The sequence below is a fragment of the Sprattus sprattus genome, assembly GCF_963457725.1.
Source record: "Sprattus sprattus genome assembly, chromosome: 8".
In the NCBI taxonomy this organism is placed as follows: domain Eukaryota; kingdom Metazoa; phylum Chordata; class Actinopteri; order Clupeiformes; family Clupeidae; genus Sprattus; species Sprattus sprattus.
In genome coordinates, this window is record NC_137927.1 from 25,178,658 (window position 1) to 25,198,696 (window position 20,039).

The 20,039-nt window shown below is 44.3% G+C and overlaps 1 protein-coding gene across 2 annotated transcripts; it reads right to left on the reverse strand.

Annotated features, from left to right (window-relative positions):
* Window positions 1-657: 657 nt before the first annotated feature.
* Window positions 658-16,755, reverse strand: sema6d (semaphorin 6D). 2 transcript variants are annotated; one of them, XM_080843778.1, is made up of 19 exons: window positions 16,709-16,755; window positions 12,106-12,268; window positions 11,584-11,695; window positions 11,347-11,407; window positions 11,101-11,163; window positions 10,873-10,974; window positions 10,519-10,609; window positions 10,102-10,221; window positions 9,574-9,662; window positions 8,744-8,961; window positions 8,505-8,636; window positions 8,207-8,362; window positions 7,941-8,114; window positions 7,431-7,571; window positions 7,192-7,269; window positions 7,036-7,094; window positions 6,622-6,678; window positions 5,823-5,990; window positions 658-4,693 (listed from the first exon to the last, which is right to left on the reverse strand). In XM_080843778.1, exons 2-19 carry the CDS (start codon window positions 12,215-12,217, stop codon window positions 3,405-3,407), a joined length of 3,222 nt encoding a protein of 1,073 aa, XP_080699904.1. In that variant the 5' UTR covers window positions 12,218-12,268; window positions 16,709-16,755; the 3' UTR covers window positions 658-3,404. The 2 variants fall into 2 exon arrangements, with proteins under 2 accessions (XP_080699904.1, XP_080699905.1); XM_080843779.1 differs by lacking the exons at window positions 5,823-5,990; window positions 6,622-6,678.
* Window positions 16,756-20,039: the final 3,284 nt, after the last annotated feature.

Below are 20,039 nucleotides of genomic sequence, written 5' to 3' on the forward strand. Positions count from 1 at the left end.
TGGTGTCCTCATGGACATGACATTTTAATGCTGAACAGTGAGAAATGTCCCCACACGGAGCGGAAACGAAGAGCCCATTAAACAATGCTTTGTCTGCAGCGGTAATGACAACACTATGAATCACGGAAGATAAGCTGGTGGGGCTTGCAGCCGTGCTCAGAAGAAATGTCATTCTTCAGTGGACAGTGTAATTACTGTACGTTCAGCCATTCACGCAGTTGCCTTTGGCGCGGCCTGTCCCATTCTGCTGCAGTCTCCCATACCTGATCTTATCAGCCAGCTGTGCTGGAGACCACTTCTGAGCAGCTGTAGAGAGGAGCAAGCCAGCCAGATGTTGGCCACTACGGTTACAAACGACTTTGGAAACTTTCCCAATGCTATCTGGAGTGCTCCACTCTCCACTGGCCTGGAACTTCAAAACAAGACGGTGTCTAAAAATAAAGCCCCCCCTCCCTCACCCGGTCCATCAACTTCAGCTGCTTCAGAATGATTTATGTTTTGCTTTTTAGTATCACTTACTGAAAGGTGTGACGGTGTGAGTAATGTGCCAGGTTTTTAAATGTGATGTGCTACTCATGCTATCAGATTAGCATTATAATTACAGAAGGAAGTACTCATCTGTGCAGTGATATTTTATTTCAACTATACATGCCGTGTTAAAAAAAAATCAACAAAAATATCCTTAAAACAAAGAACATAACTATGTACACATTCACAGTACAACTTTACAATATATCTACACGTTAAAATACTCTGTAAAACTTACAACTGTATTCCAACTGCCCAGATCGCACAGTATTGAAAAAAGAAAATTCAACCGATCTGGTTTATTTGCACATACACTGAAATAAAGGCTTGGATTCAGATTGCAACAGAAAAAACTCCGATTCATATTGCAATATACAAGGCAGCTTATCATGACACTGTTGAGGATGGAAATCAGGTGGAGCTCTCAGTCAGTACAAAAATGTAATATTAGCAGATGATGACATCCAACTGAACAAACAGGCAATTATTCAAATACAATCATCGCTTGTAAACAAAATGTAACTTTGGGCTCGTACAGGCTGTTGACACCTCATTCTTGATATATACTGAAAAGCAAGATATTGAAATTACTTGGTTGTATGGAGTAAAACCAAAAAACACCGCGAATGATTCCTTTTTTGTCCATGATAGTTCAATTTATCATCATGAACAATTTGTGTTACTGTCTTTGCTGAATTTAAATAATTGTCAGATGAGAGTATGTTGGTGTACATCCCCCTGTCATAATACATTCACCATGTGGAACCTCAGTGTTTCAAATTAGCACCCTTCGAAAGGCGGGCATGAAATGATCAGATTATTCAGATTTCACATCCTGAAATGGAATGTTTGTCACTAAATGGACTCTTATTTCCCAATAACTGCAGTTGAAGTTGTTTCACAGGACACACATTTGTCTTTTGCCAATCAAATTTGTCAGATTGTAGAAAGATTATGATATCTTCAGACCCAATTGAGCACGTCTAAGAATTACTCTTTGAATAAGGCACACAATGCACAGATTTAGGTAAACTTGCCTAAAAATATTAATATATTTATATATATTTACAACATTGTCATTACCGGCATGACAGCGCAGGACACCTTGGTATATGTTGCAATGATTGTACAATATTCATTCAAATGAGAGAACTACAGAATATTTACTACTGTGTCTAAAGTAGTTGTTAGACTGAGAGCGGTGTTGGCCCTTTGACTTTGCAGCGACATCAATGCAGTTATGTGTTGGTTCCCAAGAACACGAAGAGACAAACACTAGTGACAGACATGCATTTTGGCGTTCATGTCGGTGCTGAACAACTCTGTGGAGCTTTTGAGGTGACACAGCACGTAAGCTCGAGCAAACCACACGGGCAAATACCATTTTATTCTTGGAATGGGCTGCGTCAGAAACACTATTAATATATCTTGAAGGAATTTAATCACAACTATTACTGTCTTTACTGTGCATTACCAATTGATGTAATTAACATGTATAATTAAATGCCAGTAATACCAATGAGAAATTGTTTAATACTTGGGAGGTAAATAAAAGAGTACCTGTTGTTTAAGGTAAAATAATATGTAATAACGGAATTTAATAAAACTTCCTGTTGTTCATTCAGTGCCCAGTGTCAAGACTCAATGGCAAAATTCACCAAAAGCTTTTTATGCAAAAAATCTTAACAACCAAAATCAAAAGCATGGCCTATGACAAGACATGTCATTTGTTTGACCTGTCAGGCCATGATTTTGGTTTTGTATGAGAAGATACATTAAGCAATTTCCAAACCTGCCTTCACGTTGTTAATATTTGCCTGGCTAGGCCCTCAGTGGAAGAGCCCCACTAGGCATCCAGCATGGTATTGTGCTGATGCTACTACTCTGAACTTCCACACAGTTAAGAAACCAAAATGCACACAAGACAAGACAACCCGGAGCCAGAGGATTTCAACAAGCTTGGAGTCCAAAATACACAACAATGATCATTATCATTTCAACTGATAGCAGCAAAGTGTTAAGTAATATCCCCAGTGAGTTAAAAACATCAGCCGTCCAAGTAGGCACCCTGGACATCACACACACACACACACACAGAAACTCTTGATTAATGTCTGCACTTCTACATCCACACAACTCGTATTAATGTACCTTGAAATGGGATTCAATTTGTATGACATGAATGACTTGGTCCTGTTTACAGATGACTGACTGCAAAATGAATTTAAGTGCATCCTTTTTGTCGGTGAAGTTGGTGCACACTACATAGCCCACAGGCGGTACGGTACTCTGCACTACTGAACACTAGCACTTATTTACTCCTCCATTGTGCCTGTTACTCCACGCGTAATCCTTCGCTCAGTTTGATGTTGCTTCGACCACATACATTTGTGTCTCTTACTTTTCGTGAAGTTCACATTTAATGGGAAGACAGTGCATGGTGGCGATGAATGAATGAAACCCATTCTTCAAGTATTCCTTGTGTGTCATAACTTCAAATGACCAGGACAGCCAGGCTTGTACAAGATGGACCGCTGGGGGATGCGCCATGCCGCAAACCCGGCCCTGGCACCCGACGCAGGAGTGCCACTGAATACTTGGCCATGCCTCTTCCCAAGGGTCTTGAAATGGAAGGCTCTCCCAGCTGGCTGCCACCTGTCACTTGAGTTGTGAATGGTGTGAAAACAGAAATGACAACTGGTGGACATACCTAAGAGTAGCTTCTTTGGCCACTTGTGAGTTCCCTTTTTATACGAGTGTGCTGAAGCACTCGCTGGGGTAACTCCACCAATGCACAGGACACACCTGCACAGGCCTGGACCCTCTCACCCCACCTTTCAATCAGTGGAGTGAAATCAAAATCAAGTGTCGTTCTGTTAGTAACTGTATTTGTTTACCACCCTCATTTGTGTAGTTTGTGGCACGAAGCCGTTGGGTTTGGGGGGCACGTCAGGTTTTAGTGAAGGTGTCCTCTTTACACCCATGCGGGGTAGTGAGCCGTGCCCACTGTAACTGCTCTGTCGGGACACGGAGGGCTGCGGATGATGCATGCCCACGGGAAACCCGTGTGAGTCCATCCTCGAGGGAGGGCTGGGAGGCATATGCCCCCCCCTGTTCAAGCTGGGCTGCCGCGACACAGACACCCCATTGGGAGAGTTCATGTTTTTAGGCAGAGATGAAATGGAGTGCCTCTGTGAGGAGCTCCGGTGGTACACCCGTTGCCTCTCCAGCGTGTTCATCATCCCAGTAGGTGTGGTGGGACTGGAGGGGAGTGGCACATCCACCCTTTTAGTTGGGCTGTTCCTCGGAAGGGACGAGGAAGGTGAGTACAAGGAAGCCTCCCGGCTAGGAACTTTTGGCGGCATTTCCGTCATGCTCACCATGGGGTCAAGCATCAAGTGCTGCCTGGACCTCTGTGGCATGTCGGCAAGAATAGCCTTTGATGCACCGTTGCTGTCATTTAGGTGCTTTAGAAGATCGTTTAAGGTATTCCTGGCATCCACAGTGCGACGTTGCTCCTTTCTACTTGATTTAGAACCAGGCTGTTCAGCGTTTTGAACTTTCCTTTCAGAACGGGGCATTTCAGCAGTGCTGTAGGCAGACCGTTGGTCATGGGTGGCGTTCGGGAGAACAACAGCACTGGGAATGTGGACATTTCCAACCGCGATGTGTGGCGGAGGGCTTGAGGAATATTCCTTGCGGGATCCATTGATCTTACAATGGGCCTTCTCCCACTGGTTCTTGATGGGCTGCATGCTCTTCTGCTGGAGGACTGGGGTAGACTCCGGGGTTGGGAGGGCTGCCAGCTCTGGTGGCTGGCTGCTCAGTATCATTGTCTTTGTGTCATCACCAGGAGGCATGTCCTTCCCGTTGCTCAGGAGGTTGGTGTAAAGCTTTGGGGAGTCGATGCTGGGCTGATACTCCTTAACCGGGCTGTCGAACAAACCATTGAGCTTGGCAAAGCTGCCGGTTGAGTCTGAGCAGGACTGGGCAGACTCCGCGTCCTTGTGGATCTTCCTTGGCTTGCGTAGGAAAGCATCGCGGTAGCAGTAGACCACCATTCCGGCGATAAAGGCACCCAGCAGAAAAGCACCGAACACACAGGTGATCAGGATGTTCATGTGTACCATCTGGTTGGACTCTCCTGACTGAACCTCCCACACACCTGGAACACACATCACTTAGTGTAAGTTGAATGAAATCATTTACTGTAAAGCCTTCAGATTCTCAGTCTCATTTTGTAACACATTGGAAATGCATGGATTCTCAACCTTTCCCTCCCCCAAAGGTATTTGTCAATTTTCATTCAGAGAAGTTTTATGAATAGTCCTGAGAAAGGATGTATACACCGCATCTAATTTTGCTTGTGTATTATTCTTTTATAGAAAGTAGAGATAGAACAAGAGGAGCGTTAGTTGTCTTTACTAGAGGAGAAATTGTTATTTTCGAGCAGACATATTTAAGTTGGTTAAATACTGTACCTTGATTTAAGGTTTCATTACATATTCTGGGTTTTGTTCTTAATGACATGCATTTTAAGAGAAAAGGTTGGTAGTGTTTCGCTTTTTAATGGAAAAAAACGGCCCTCTGCCAGAAAGGGGAAAATAATGATTAACCATAGAGAGAGAAAAGGGTTGTCAACACCTCCTGGTTGGTGTTTCAAAGTCTTGGATTTGTTAGTTACCACAGACATTCGAAGGAGTTAGTCATCATTGGTGCGAGAACTGTTTGAGCAGTGTGGGTTAATGTCAAGATCAAGGTCGAAGGTTTCCGAATTTACCAAGGTTAATAGCGTCATGGCAGTGACAGAAATAAAGGCAAGTATACAGAAAACTAAGGTGAAAGGAAACAGCGACAGACATGAAACCCATCAAAGAATATTTATACATGGAGAAAAGAACCCATAAAACAGTAAAATACCATGAGGATACATAAATCATAGACAAACAGTGAAATAGAAGAACAAAGAAAAAACTGCCATGTAAGCTGATGGAAGTCCTGCATAGCTGCTTTGCTTTCCTACTGGTAACGACTGTGTGTGGTGTGGAGACAAGATGACATGTTGTAATGTAGGGTTAGCCTTGTAAATAAAATCTCTGTGGCATACATGCACTTATTTTAAATAGGACACTTTGCCTTCCAAATGTTCCGTGTCTCGCTATTGTGATGTGTGTTGTGCTGCTCAGTGGGGCTAGAATAGCATGCTCTCAGGGCTGCTGGTCCACTGTCAGTGGGGCTCGATAATGGCAGCTATTAGTCAGGACTCCATTCAGCAGAGCAGAGCTCTCCCTTACCCTCTGCGACACCTGGGAATGAGTCAAAAGAATGGGAAGTGGCTGGGTCGTCCTGGAGCACAAATTTCCTTGAACCAAAGAGTTCAGGTGTCTGTGTGGCAATGATTTTGGGTGAGTGTATGGGCTCAGAAGCCTTTGGCGTGACTGATGGTGATGACAACTCCATGTCTGTGGTGGCAAACAAATAGTCAACAAACGGGGTCAGACAGTGGGCAAAGCATACGGTTAACAACCTCGTTAGTAGGGGTGGGTCATGGTCATTGGTTAGTTAACAGAATTCTTTTAAATAATGTATGCATTTTTAAAAGCGTTTAACATGGATTATATTTAAGCTTCAATTGTTAAAAGCAACAAAATCAAAATAGTGTCGTTGTATTCGTCCTGAGAAATGGTCCGAGTGCTTAACCATTAACTGTTTTTGATGCCAATTACAATGAGCAACATTCATTTCGCAGACATAATACAGTTTGAAGGGGAGAAGGATCAGAGTTCTCATTTGAAAGTGGAAAGGAGAGGGGGTGGGTGGGGGGTGGGGCTGGTCATGAGGTGAAGAGGGCATAGTCCAGGTGGGTGACATCCATGCATGAGGTGAAAACAGGAAGAGGTGTTATAAAAGGTTTCATAGGTGAAGAAAAATGACTGTGACCCGCTGATTGTCTCGGGTGGCTGTGATGACAAGGTGATGAGGGATGAAGAGCAATGTTAGGGAGCTGAGGTCAGCGGCAGAGGAGGAGAGTGGGGTTGGAGTGTGTTGAACTCAGAAAGGGGAAGAAATCAATTGAAGGAAATCAAAACTAACCAGAGGTTGGGTCGCCATATGAATTGTAATCTGGCGCAGATGTAGTAGCCAAAAATTCTAAAGGAATTAAAGGAACAGGAAATCAGCATAAAAATAATCCAAAATTATAGAACACAAAAATAAAAAACGCCCAGTTTTAATCAAAAAAGTCGTTTGCTGAATTCTCCTCTTAGTCGCACCCACTGGGGAAAAAAAGTTTCCTGTGACAAGCAACTGTTCCAGTCTGACAGTTCAGCTTGCTGTCTCTTGTGCCTGCACTGTCTGCTATGTTTATGCATTAGATGTGCCATTAGTACAACGTGGCTGCTTGATGTGTGTATTAAGGCTGAGGTGTGTGTTAAGGTGTTACTTGTGTGACGTTTGCAAGCTAATGGTGTTTGTGAGCATGAGTATGGATGGCCACCGGAATCTCACCATGACAGTCACCAAGTCGCGTTGTGTTGCCATATTCCACATCTTGTTCATAGCCCGTGCTGTAAATGTGGACAGAGGGGGGGAGACATGAGAGGAATGCACATTCATTTGGCCATTTGTTTCTCAGCCATGTGCACAGCGAGCCCAGCTACTTACAGGACACCTGGCAGGATCTTCTCACAGGAACCCTCAGGCACCCAGCCACAGTATGGATCCCGTGAGGAGATGCACGACCTAAAATCACACCAATGTTTATTAACCAAACAGTGCAGAGGCTTCTCAGCGAGAACTCTGTAACAAATCCCTTCATTATGTCAAAAAAAAGGTTTGCTGCCAATTGAATTGTCAAACAGGTGTTCTTCAGATGTGGTCAAGTCCAGATGTATCAGACTCACTTCTGGCAGGAGCTGTGGCGCTCGCAGCGGCTCAGGGGGATTCGGACCACACAGGTAGAGAAGGCCACATACAGTGTGTGCGTGTCCTTCTCCAGGTGGAATGACAGGACGCGCCGGTCGTCCTCGTTGCTTAATAAACACCTGGAGTGAACGTCAGCAGAGAGTCAGACAGATAGGGGAGGATCAGACGGACTGACACACCATCATTTTCCAGTCCCATCAAACAACACTGTGAGGTGTGTCTCCCGTGCCTCACTGCCCAGCAGTGACGTATCAGAACATGGTTGAAACACACAACAGGGCAACTTGGGGCAACTTGGAGGTCTCGGGAATCCTATAAGAGGATGACTAAACGGGGGGGGGGGCTTGAGAATTTTATAAGAGGATGACTAAACAGGGGGGGGGGCTTGGGAATTTCGTAAGAGGATGACTAAACGGGGGGGGGCTTGGGAATTTCATAAGAGGATGACTAAACAGGAGATAACAGGTGTGAGGAGGGAGCCCACATACTTTGCCGAGTTGAAGACGTCGATCTCCTCCAGCAGCACACTATCATTAAGAGAGAAAGGAGACGACTTGGCGAGGACTTTGAGGACGATGCCAGCCTCTGAGCCGATGAAAACCACTGTGTAGTTCTTGTTGGGTCCTGCCTCACTGTCGACTGCCAGTGCCGTCAGTCTGTACCTGCAGAGTAACAGAAAACAAACATAAATATCTTCCCCAGGTGCTTAACTCCTGTACTCCGAGAGATGGCAAGGCAAGGCGAGGCGACCTACCTCACTCGTGTCTTAGTGAACCATGGCTCGTCTCCAATGGAGGGCACGGCTGAATCCATGAGGGGGTGGGACTTGATGAACTGCAGAGTCTCATCTGGGAACTCCATGGAGGTTTTGAGGGACTCTGCTTGACCATGCCCTGCACAGCAGCCGGGCCTTAAAGGGGAGAGGTGGACAATGCACAATAAAATAAGTGTGTGCCTAGTACTGTGCATCATTTTGTGCCTAGATTGTGCATACTGTATACTGAGTTTTCATCTCAAACTATTTGAAAGAGTCATTGCAGTAAGACCCTCACCTTGGCTTGGGCAGTCTCTCTTCAGGGAAAGGTGTCCAAACTGAGTCTGGTGTCTTTTGCTCCTTAAATCTTCCTCTAAACACTTTCTCGATGTCGGCCATTGAGAAAGCGCAGACTGCAGAGCCCGGTATGCTGTTAATGTGGACAAAACACAATCACAAACACGTGTGAGAATTGACAAGCTTGGTGAAGTGATTCAGATCCTCAGCTATTAAAGAAGTCGGAGACACGCTCCCCACCTGTTTAGCTGAGTAGTGAAAACACCAACGACAGAGGGGACCCCGTTGATGTCAATGATATCCGTGATGGACTGAAGGACATCGAAATAGAAAAAGGACTCCCCGGGGACAGAACAATTCAGGCGTGCCTTCACAAACGAGGTCCAGTGCTTCTCAAGCACTCTCTGGGATCCACCAATGTCGTTCTTGCATATGCGCGCCACACGGGAATACACAGCCTGCGAAGACAGCACAAGGCAGAGAGAGAGAGTCCAGAATCAGCAGTGGGAAAACACTTCCATGGTTTGAATAATACATCTCCACATGCTACCGCCTTCCCCAACACGGGAAGAGGGCTTCTTTTACCCTGAGGCAGCAAACAAGCACCATTTCAGCTTCCGCTTTCAAATACGGATTCTTCCAGTTTAGAGGACTGGAAGCATTCATTTGCAGTATACCATTTGCTTACTAAGCAAGGACAAGCTTGACTAATGGGCTTTAGGCTTGAAATTAGTCAAGTGTTACAGGTTTAATAATTTACCAGGCCAAAATCTCCACCACAGTACAGGTGTCATCCCCCGCATTAGTGCGACTAAAATATTTATTAACCTGTGGTGAAGCGAAAGCGCTTTAAATCGGACTAGCAATGCGCTTGTGATGTATTGGTAAATTTAAACCAAGCTCCGGGGGGTAGAGTGTTTTTTAATACCTGAGGGGAAACCATCTATTATCAAGACGACTTGAGAGTGGGCGCACATGCATGGCAATATATTCACATATATTATACGAAATAAATCAAAGGGTATTGGATCCTCATGAAGTATGCAGTCTTAGTTTGAAACAAATCATACCTTTCCCAGGTTGTTGTGTTCGGCTGCGATTTCTCTGTAGAAGAAGTAGACATAATGGCCGTATTCCACTGCATGAAGGAAGTGTGGCTCTGGAAAAGAGGTTTTCATATAGTCAATGACCTGTGCTACATTTTTGATACAGCATTTTCAGTAAGCTCAGGGTGTCTCCGAGTTGACCTAGATTGTTTGACAGGATGCTGTGCTGTACACAAAGCAGACATCTTTATTCTGAGGGGACAATGTACATGCGGGTTAGTACAGGATAGGGGCTAACCTCTGGAACCAAAATATAGGTAAAAACAACAGAGCCACTTTTGTGACAATAAATCACGAAGCGCACAGTGTCAGCAACACGTCTCTGTCTATTTAGAGACTATTCAATCTTAAAAAAACAACTTCTGATTTTACAGAGGGCTATGGAAATATGAACAAAGGAGGGTGACATACATTTAGCTGTGTTTCCCCCTCTGCTGGCTCTAAATGAATAACTAACCCTAGATTATTCAGGCAGTAAACCAGTGTGCTTACCTTTCAGCCACTTGGAGTCATATTTTATGGTCCTTAGGGCGGAGCCGTCCCCCATGCTTCGGTAAATAACAGCGTCACTCGCCAGGAAATCTGCCACCGTGGCCGAGTACAACTTCCCATCTAGAAGGACACGCGCAGGGTCACTATTTCATTACTTGGGTTGAGACTCCTGACAGATACCAAACAATTTCCTTTATTACAAAAACAGGTTGTGCTCTTGTTCACTGACAGTTCCAGGGCCCCTGTTGCCATGGATACTGTTAGTACACCACTCATTGGGGGCCAAAGAAAAATGATGATTAATGTCTGTGATGGGGTGCTCACATCGCCCTTTAATTTTCAGCCTGAAGCCCCCCCCACAACACTTGAAAGAGCCATTCATCATCCTGCCTTATTATTTAGAGGGGTCTTTCATACCAGCAAAGAGGGCAACGTTGGTCTGCTTGGCATCAAACGGGCAGCGGGCCAGGCCGCTAATTTCTTCCCCATCAAATTCCAGGTTATCCAGCTGAAAGGGAACAGAGCGTGTATAAACAGCCGTGTCTTATCTCAGCCTCACATTAAACTACACAGACGTTTCCAGTTGTATTTGTGCCAGACAGTTTGTTTGCCAGGCACAAGCAGTGTTTAGCTGCATGCAGTCAAACCCACACAAGGCATAAACCAAAGCATAAATGGAGAGCCGGGACAAAATGCCCCCGCTGACGATGACATAGTAACATGTGTGACTAGCGGTTTGGTGAGAGCGTAGCATCCTCTGTGATTACTTACCCTGTAATATCGGCACATGGGGTTGAAGCCGTTTGTACCGCATATGAAAACCAAATCATCGTTTCTGGGGACGAGCACTTTGATGAAATTGTGACATTCATCCTGAGGGCCAAAAGTGATGGGAGAACATGTTAACCACTAGCACAGTCAAGAACTGAAGGTCTTACAGCCTTCTCAGATTCATAAGGCACATAAAGCGCTGAGGAAATTAGCCATCGCAACACTCACTCTGTGCTTTCCTTTCAGGGCACACGTCTCCCTGTCTGCTTGGCCCGATCTCCATGTTAATTTCTGTTATTTTAATGGTGGGGGAAAAAAATGATTAACACGCTCTTCAGTATTTCCAGTCTCTCATTTATGAGCTCTTAAAACTTGTAGTTTATGAGTTTGTTTTAACACAGAGACATGGCTGTAAGCTTGACTGCAGTAAGTGAATTTATGAGTAATAATACTTAATGCAGTAACATTACTTACTCTATAAGGTATGATTTCATTCCTGTAGGATTCTCGAAGGCTGACCAAGTAGACCTGATCTCTTTAGGGAAAGAAGAGAGGGAAACATTAGGACCCAAAGGTTGCCAAGAGTAACGAGAGTGTGGCCCGTGGTGTGACATACTTCAGTTCTACCGATCGATGCTGCCAGTATACATTACAGTCTGGGCATTACCAGATCCAATAGTATCAAGGATTTCTCCCCCCCTAAAGACGTACCTGCCAGCGATGAAGAGGGTGTCTTGGATTTTTGTCATCAATTGAAAGTCCAGTCTGTGCTGAGATTCATTGCCTGAAGGGCGGCCCCTGAACACTGGGTACTGCCGTGTATCTGAGCAAGGAATAAGATGCAGCATTATTTGGGATTACTGGGCCACACAATCAATAGCATGTATTGATTGGTTGTATATATGTATTATGGCCATGTATTATGGCTTTGAAGAAATCCCCTGGTAATGTGATGAAAACTGGAGCTGCAACATAAATGCATAACGCTGTGTCTGCAGATTTCTTTCTTTTGTCACAGCAACTCATGGCAAAGAGATAATGACTCCATGCTGACTCAACGTATGGATTTAAGTTGTACTGGGAGTCGGTCGCTGACTGCTGGGTATGTCAATACAGAAGCTAACTCAAGTCAAAATGCCTACAATCAAAAGATCGCCAAAGGTCACGATAGAAAGCATAGCTTCTAGCAATAAGCACATGCCTTTTAGTTTTCAGTTAATAATTGATACTTACAGTGGTAGTCAACCACATCGATGGGAATATTGTCCTCGGGAAAACTGACAGCCTCCAGAAGTGACGCCATCAGCAGAACAAGGATGAGGGGGAATAAAGGTATGCTGCCCATGGTTGACACAGAAAGAGGACACTTCCTGTTTGGCAAAAACTGTGATGTTACCTGAAAAAAACACAGAAACAACAAGATTATGGGATGGTACATTGTGCCGAGTATGTTGGTATGCTTGGCAAGTGGTGGGGCCCACTGTTATCTCAGCGTTACTCTAGCATGAAACACATCCTGCCCTCTCTCAAAACACTGCGTGGAGGACTTTGACAGTCAGTGGTGACTCAGAGCCATTATTACATCTGCTCCTCACAGGAAGGTCAGATTATTGGGCAGCAGGGGTGCTTGGCACACGGGAGGCATATTACAGATACCCTTGCTGTTTGGCACAAGGGCACCCCATCAGCTTCGTTGAGATTGTTTATTACTTGCCATTAAATCTAGTGTGTGTTTCTGTATCATGTATGTTTGGTACTGCTGTTGTGGCGCTGGACATACATGTATATGAAGGGATGTTGATGTTAGCATGCTAATTGGCCACACACAGGCTAGGCTTGGAAATGACAGTCATACCAGCGCAGGGGCTGGCCAGTGTCCTGGAGAGACAGTAGTTATAGACAGCCCTGTGTATGTGCATATTAATGAGCGATGTCCAGTCAAATATTTATAAGGGAAACAAATTATTCATGTGGGCTGAGCCTGAACGGATATAAACAATTCACTGCGAGACAACAAACAGCCAGGGAAATGGATTAAGCGGCGGCGTGCGGTGAGCAGAGAGTCGCGCGCACGGGCGCCAGAGTGCCTTTCCTCTCACACACGCACACACTGGTATTGACACGTTTTCAATTAGCCTCCACAGCACACCTGCTCCAAGGCCACGCTAGGCACAAACTGCCAATATGGCCGGCTATCCAATTGATCGAGATAAGGGGAGCAGAGTTGATTAGCCATTCTGTTGCTTTTTAATGGGCTGTCAGTATGAAGGGGCTTGGTTTCCATGTGATAGCAGTAAAATGTTGAATGCTTGCCCATCTCATCCAACTGTATGACTTCCTTGTGACTGTGTATGTGACCGTGAGGCTGTGGGAATATAACTACTTTCTGATAAATGAACTGCCAGAAACGCTTAACTATATTAGTGAACAGATTGATCGGGATAATGAGCCTTCAGCCAAATTAGTTCTGTTGATTGAGAAATTAAAGACTCTAATGTCTGGACAGTATGCAGAAAAGGGCAGGCACGTAGTATTCACTCTTGGGTCGATGCATCTGAAGGAAATGCTATGGTTTTAATTAACAAATGATATCTGGATTTTCAGTTATCTGAGAATAGCCCCAGTCAGCAGTTTTCACTGTCTAACCAGTTTATTGTAAACGTTGATGTCCTTGCAAAACTTTCTGTACCATAGACCTCCTTTTCAGGATCTTTTGCAGCCTGTAACCATTTTGTTACGTTCTGCCTTGGAATTTCCCTATATGCTGTATAACCCCAGGAAATGAAATGAGTGTTTTCACTGAAGTGAATCAAATTCCCACCAGACGACTAAAGCACCCAGTGCTCACTGATCATTATTCATGGGAAAGCGGAAAAGAGCTGAATATACATGTCATTGGGCTGTATTTCCCTGCCACAGTGCATTAGAGTGCCAGGGAGGGCAGAGTAGTTTTGCCCAGGAACTTAATGCAAAGCAGAAACAAAAGGACAAGCAAAGGTCAGAGATCTAAAATTACTTCAGCAATCTACAGCCAGCGCAACATGTTTTCGATTGAATGTCTCGGTACGGTTTCTCATTCCTGCCCTCCAGTGTATGAGTCTCGACGAGTTCCAGGACGCGAGTCGACCGCTAGTCACGCAACTTCTTACAATTTCGCATCCCCCCCCCCACCCACTCTCCCTGTTATTATAGGGCTTTTGAATGTCCTACAATCACGCACTTTGTCTACTGATGTTATTGGCTGGGTTTCATTTTAGTATATAAAAAATATGGGAATGGGGCTCGTTGGCTCACAGTTTTTGTTGGCTCACAGGTTGTTTCAGAAAAGTTTGCCTGCAGCAGTACATGATCAGATTGTGCCCTGCAGCAAGGTCTTACAGGAGAAATAGCGCCAATAAAAGCCTGGCACACAATACAAACAGGTGTCCCTCCCTCAGTCCCCCCCTAACAATGAGATTGCTAGGATCAACCAGACGGAACAACAGTTGTCAAGCCTTTTGGTCCATTTTGGTGGCACTGGGTAGGTCAATTGTGTTACATGCTGTGCCATAAAGTCTAAGACCACAAAATCAGATAACTTGTGAGCTGGACACTTGCTCCTTCTCCGCCTCTCTCTCTCTCTCTCTCTCTCCCTCCCTTGGCAGTATTGTGGAGAACTCCTGGCACTCCCCGAAGTGTCTGCCGGGAAGAGGGTGTTAAATTGGATGAACAATATGACGATTTCATCCAAATCTGTGCTTTTCCAAAGCAATCAGAGTCCTCTCTCAGGGGGACAGTGATATCTGATGAGACCGAGACCTCAGCAATGACAGTGATAAAGATGACTGCTTTTCAGCTTCGATGAAAATAGTGTATGGTCCTTAAGGGTATTTATCCAAAAAGGATTAGATGTGAGGAGTTTGAACTTGTTGCTTCGGAGTGCACTGAGAAGGAACCTGGCAGCGCTGAGCCACACCAGCCCCAACCCAACCCCTCCCTTACCTTCGTGAGAAGGATGAAACGGGAGAGGCCTGGCCAACTCAGCTGTGTCGTGGCTTTAATTCCCCCATAAAGAGCTCTCCGCTGCAGGTGTGGTTTGGAACAATAGGGGCTGGGGGGCCGGGAAGCCTGGACAGCACACAATGGAGCCCCCCCTCCCTCCCTGCTCTGAGGGTTAACCTGAGCTACTCTAGCCTGACCGGGCGGGCAGCGACGTGGAAGGGAGCTGCTGCAGTGGCCAGCTGTGTTGTTAACAGGCCAATGATCATCGTGGGGGCTGGGGATGATTATCCTGCACTAGCACCAGCATCCTGTTGTGGTTAGGAACAGGTTTGTTGATGATCTGTTGCAGACTTTTCAGACATCCAGAGAGTTGGCCAACACATGCCATCAGTCCCTAATAAAGGTGATTTGGGAAGAAATGTGAAATAATACTAATGTTGGGAACCATTTTAAACTCTTTTGGAAAGGATATGTTTACAGATTGGACAGAAAATAATGGCCAAACTCGAAAAATGTATATATATATATTTTTTTTTTTAAAAGGGCTTGGACCATAGTTTGGTGTGAAATGTTACACACATCTTAAACTGTCTAATTATCTCCGTCTTTACTTATTTGAGTTCGCCTATTAAGATAGTAAATGTATTGATATAAACAGATTTCTAAAATAATTTGATTGAATGCAAATGTGCTGCTGACATGACATGAGATACCTGTCAGCACTCAGTGATCTAACTCAATTTGCATTTCAGTTTATCAAGGAAACATTGATGCGCTAGGCGTGTGACTGGTATGGCCATTTATAGTTATAGTACACAAAGTGTGTTTTTTTTACACACATTCATGGAATCCTTTCCCGGAAACATTGACATACAACCTTTTTGTGCAGTAAGTAAATGCATTCAGAATTGATCCATGGTAAATCTTTCGTGGTACATTAAATGCGTTGGCCAACAAAGACGTGAGAGCAGCATAAGTGACAAAACAGTAACCCTAATGGATTTGCTGGTAAATTGATTCTCCACTAATGCATGACTGCGGGGCCAGATTTAATGAATGCAACACTACTACAACCCACCAACGCCTTTATCCATTATTATTATTATTATTATTAGACATAGTCAACATGTTCTCGTTTTAAAGATTGGAGGTTCAGTTATTCCTTATCAGTGGGAGGTGGCTACAGTATAAACGCTAGGATATTCGGAGGACACTTTTTGTACCTTGCATTTCGTTCCCTCTTTTACTTTGCCTGGTCTGCTATATTATTTTTTGAAAAATAAAATCTATATGAATTCGTCTTTGTACGTATATAACTCAGTTTACTAATCAAAGTTAGAAGCACAGCCGCTCATATACTCGACACCGCTTAGAGGTGTCCATTTAAACCCTAATAAATACATGCGCTGAGTCCACGTCTGTGTCCTTGATTTAAAAATTAGAAAGACGTTTTTTTTTCAGTTTTTTTTTCACTTTTAAAGTGTCCAGTTTTTTAAAATATGTATATATAGTCCACTACTTAGGTTACAACGAACCATTTACAAACATTACCATACGCTATTGCCAATGGTTATTTGTGGAAGAAGTTTTTGTCCACCTCTAGCTTGAACACAACAGCCGCGGTCGTTTCATCGGAATGAATGCCTCGTAGCAAGATTACCTACTACTTTTATTCTTGTTGAGAGTTGACCATTATCAAGGCATTTCATGCATGAAAGCAATTTAAGTGTTATAGTCTATTTTGAACGGGGTATCTGTGTAAAACAAACTGGGTTATAGCCTTCGCGATAGACTAATGGACTATATTGATATCTGTTTTGTTTCCCCGAACCAACAAGAGTCAATAATTGCCTACCTGGTTTCCAAACAATCACGGAAGATTCTAGCGGGTCTTCATATCCACAAAATACATTCCCTAGATCATATGAACATCCATTCGGTAAGTTAAAATGATCCCCATCCATTGTACCACCACAGTGACTCCATTCTCGTCTGTTTCCAGTTGAAAACCTTAGCAATAATTCCGATACGAGGCAAAAGACGCTCCCGAAGACTCGTCAAGCTACTCCGTCCTTGGGCCCGACTCGAAGCTTTGTGATCTTCAAAGCTCAACACCGATCAAATAGCACCAAGACAGCACCCTCCCCTGACTCGACCATCCCCCGTAACTTGAAATCACGGAGGAAAACATTGTGCCTATGCAATAAACTGCTGTATCATTTGTTTCCAAGTCCAAATGTATCGTAATGATAAGGCTACCGTAATTTGTCTTCAAATAAAAATATAGAATTTACAGTGAACGTGCAAAATATCTAAATGTAGCCTACTATACACAAAAATAGCTTGGCCAGCTGGATAGGCTACTATTTTTGTGCATAACCACTACTCGAAAGCGCAGTTAGCATAGAGCGCTTCTGATCTTGTGATTCCACCACTTGCGATATTCGGATATCTATTTCTCCTCACTTCTATACATTAACTGTTGTAATGAGCACGAGCATGAACACGTCTATGTAAAAACTCACCTCATTTGAAAGTATTTTGTATCCTTTGCGTATTATAACAAATCCAAACAAGAAGCCTGAAGTCTAAGAACTTCTCGCAGGGCAGTGCAGGCTTGGAGAAAAACAAACTAATGCACGGCAAATGCTGTAATTCGATCCATCCCCTGATTCAATCCATCAAGCGAGCGGTCCGGTGCCTACCAATAAGCCACGCTCTGCCGCTAGTCCCGCCCCCAACCTCTTCTCCTAGGCTTGGCTAGATGTGGATTTTGGCTGCTTTACCCGCTCCTTTTTTCCCCGTTTTGCAGTAGAGGGGCCCCCACATCTTTGGTGACCCAGCGGTGCCCCACTCCACTCCGACCCCATCCCCCATCCTAAGTAAGCGGTTGTTAAATCTTTTCAACAGAGCTGTTTTCAGTTGGAGGGAGAAAAGCAGTGATCTACAGAGAAGCCACTCTCTACAACATTCTAACTCCTGCAACCACATATAACCCGTTCATTTATTTCAGTGCAATCCTAGTTTTCTGCAAATTGAACCTTTTCTTTTTAAGGAAAACTATGTGTAGTCATGCTGTTCACTCGCAAAGGTGATTAGCATCACCGTTATGAATGAGAAATGCGAAAAACTAACCTAAGAGTAAAGTAAGTCCACATACAATATAAATATATAAAAAATAAAAAACATGAAAAAACACACTCAAGCAAGTGCATGCAAGCGCACACACACTCACACACAAACATTGGCTACAAATACAATTCTACCCTGTGGAAAGGAAATAATTCTTACAATTTGTCCCATTAACCCAGTTTGCCACTGGAAATCACATCAGGGGGATGCTCAGGCGTCTGCTGAAGGCCAGCTAAGCGAGCAAGGGGTGATTGCAGACATGGAATTATATATTCTGGGGCAAAGCTGTCTCAACGCTCTGTGTCTCCCAGATCATCTTATTGTGCCTTAGCTTTTGGGGATGGATGAATAGGAAAATGAATAAAACTGTGCCTTTGATTTTTGTAACAATGCAGTAAAAATTGTAAACCATCAAGAAACATCAACGGACATATTCAGACAACATTGCTACACACACAGAGGCGATTTTATGGATTTAGTACATGTGCAAACATAGCCTTTACATTTTAATTACTATTAACATACGTTTGAGTGTGTTTATTTTTGTCATAATGTTAATATATCTTCTTATGCTATACTATACTACTATGGTTATAGCTCTCAAGAACTGACCCGCCCCTGCGTCTCATTAGGAAAGCACCATCACAGATGTGAGAATGTTCTTGCCTGCAACCCCCTCCCTCTTTGCCTGCCTTCCCATTATTGATCGCCACTTAAGACATTTGCATCTGAATGCATTTACAGGATGCTTTTCTACCTGGGTCCACGTCGACATTAGCTTCCATTGTTGAGGTGAGGTGTGAAAGTCTTATTAAACCTTCGCAGAACAAAGGCAGCTGTAGACATCCAGCCTCGTGGCGGTCATCTGTGTGCCCTCCGTCCCCACGTATTCAATACTCCTGATTATCTAAAAATCTGCATCCAAATCTATACACCCTCACGCATTCAGAGCGGACATCTGAGTGGGTCAATTGTGATGTGGTGGGTGGGTGTAGATGGATGATGCAAGGACAGGGGACAGTGCTTGCGGAGCTCTTTTTTCTGCAGTCCCCCAGGGGAAGTGTGCAGGGCTGGGGGGGTGACCTTCGGGGCTGGCAGGCCACGGCCTCTGGGTCTGGGACAAGCAGCGAGAGTGGCGAGCTGCGCCCTGATTTACTGCGAGGAATGCCACCGCAGATGGCCCAGGGATGGGAATCTCAGCAGCTCGGCACACGTGTGTGACAAATGGCACATATAGGGCCAGCAGCATGCCAGCAGCGGCCTCTTAATCAATCAGGACTGCCCTCTCTGGAGCCACTCCGGCCAGCCCCTACCACCCAAATGGACACTCACTCACATATCTGAGGGCATAGCTGGGAATCACTTACACTTCACTCAGTAGTGTGTAATTATTTGTTTTAACAACTGGTCGCCCACTTAAGACCTGAGGTCTATGAGAGCAGGGCAGTATAGGGTCACAGTTGGACATGCTGCTTCTGAGTTTTGGAAATACTTGGCAAGTTGTCATATGGACATTGATGTTATCTTAAAATATATGAGAGACTTTCTTACGGAAGCTTGGCAAGATGTGTCTCAATTGAATAGGAAGTGAGTCAGTGTTGTGAGATCGTCAGCTACGTCAGAGCTGTCGTATATCTTTTGTATATCTCCTACTCATCGAATAAATGTTGTTTTTCCTTGACCACTTTGAAAAGCTTGCGTGAGCAGTAGGTGTGTATCATCTGTTTTCTCAGTGATTCAGGGTTTAATGGTAAACCATTCACTGGGGCATAAACCAGGTCGAGACAAGTCAGAGCCCCACCCTTGTCTTAGGGTACTTAGTCTTATTGCCATCTACAAAGCCCTTATATTGAACTCAACAGACAACTCCACAAAGACAGTGACATTAATTGTTGTTTATCCATTTATCCCACATAGTTTGACTGTTTTTGTTGCACAAAATGGAAAATTACCTTTAGTCTTTTGTCCCTCTTCCACTTAATGATCTGGGAATCGTCCTGCGTTGCAAGTGTCTGCTGAGGATGTTCAGTATGCAGGTACAGGGAGGCTATTTT

Bases quoted from the DNA above. Each gene is read 5' to 3' on its own strand.
- sema6d (XM_080843778.1), bottom strand. From the start codon at position 12,217: ATGGGCAGCATACCTTTATTCCCCCTCATCCTTGTTCTGCTGATGGCG. The intron at 11,696-12,105 runs GTAAGTATCAAT...TTCCTTGCTCAG, and splicing joins CGATGTGGTTGACTACCACT to ATACACGGCAGTACCCAGTG. The intron at 5,991-6,621 runs GTTAGTTTTGAT...TTGCCACCACAG, and splicing joins ATATGGCGACCCAACCTCTG to ACATGGAGTTGTCATCACCA.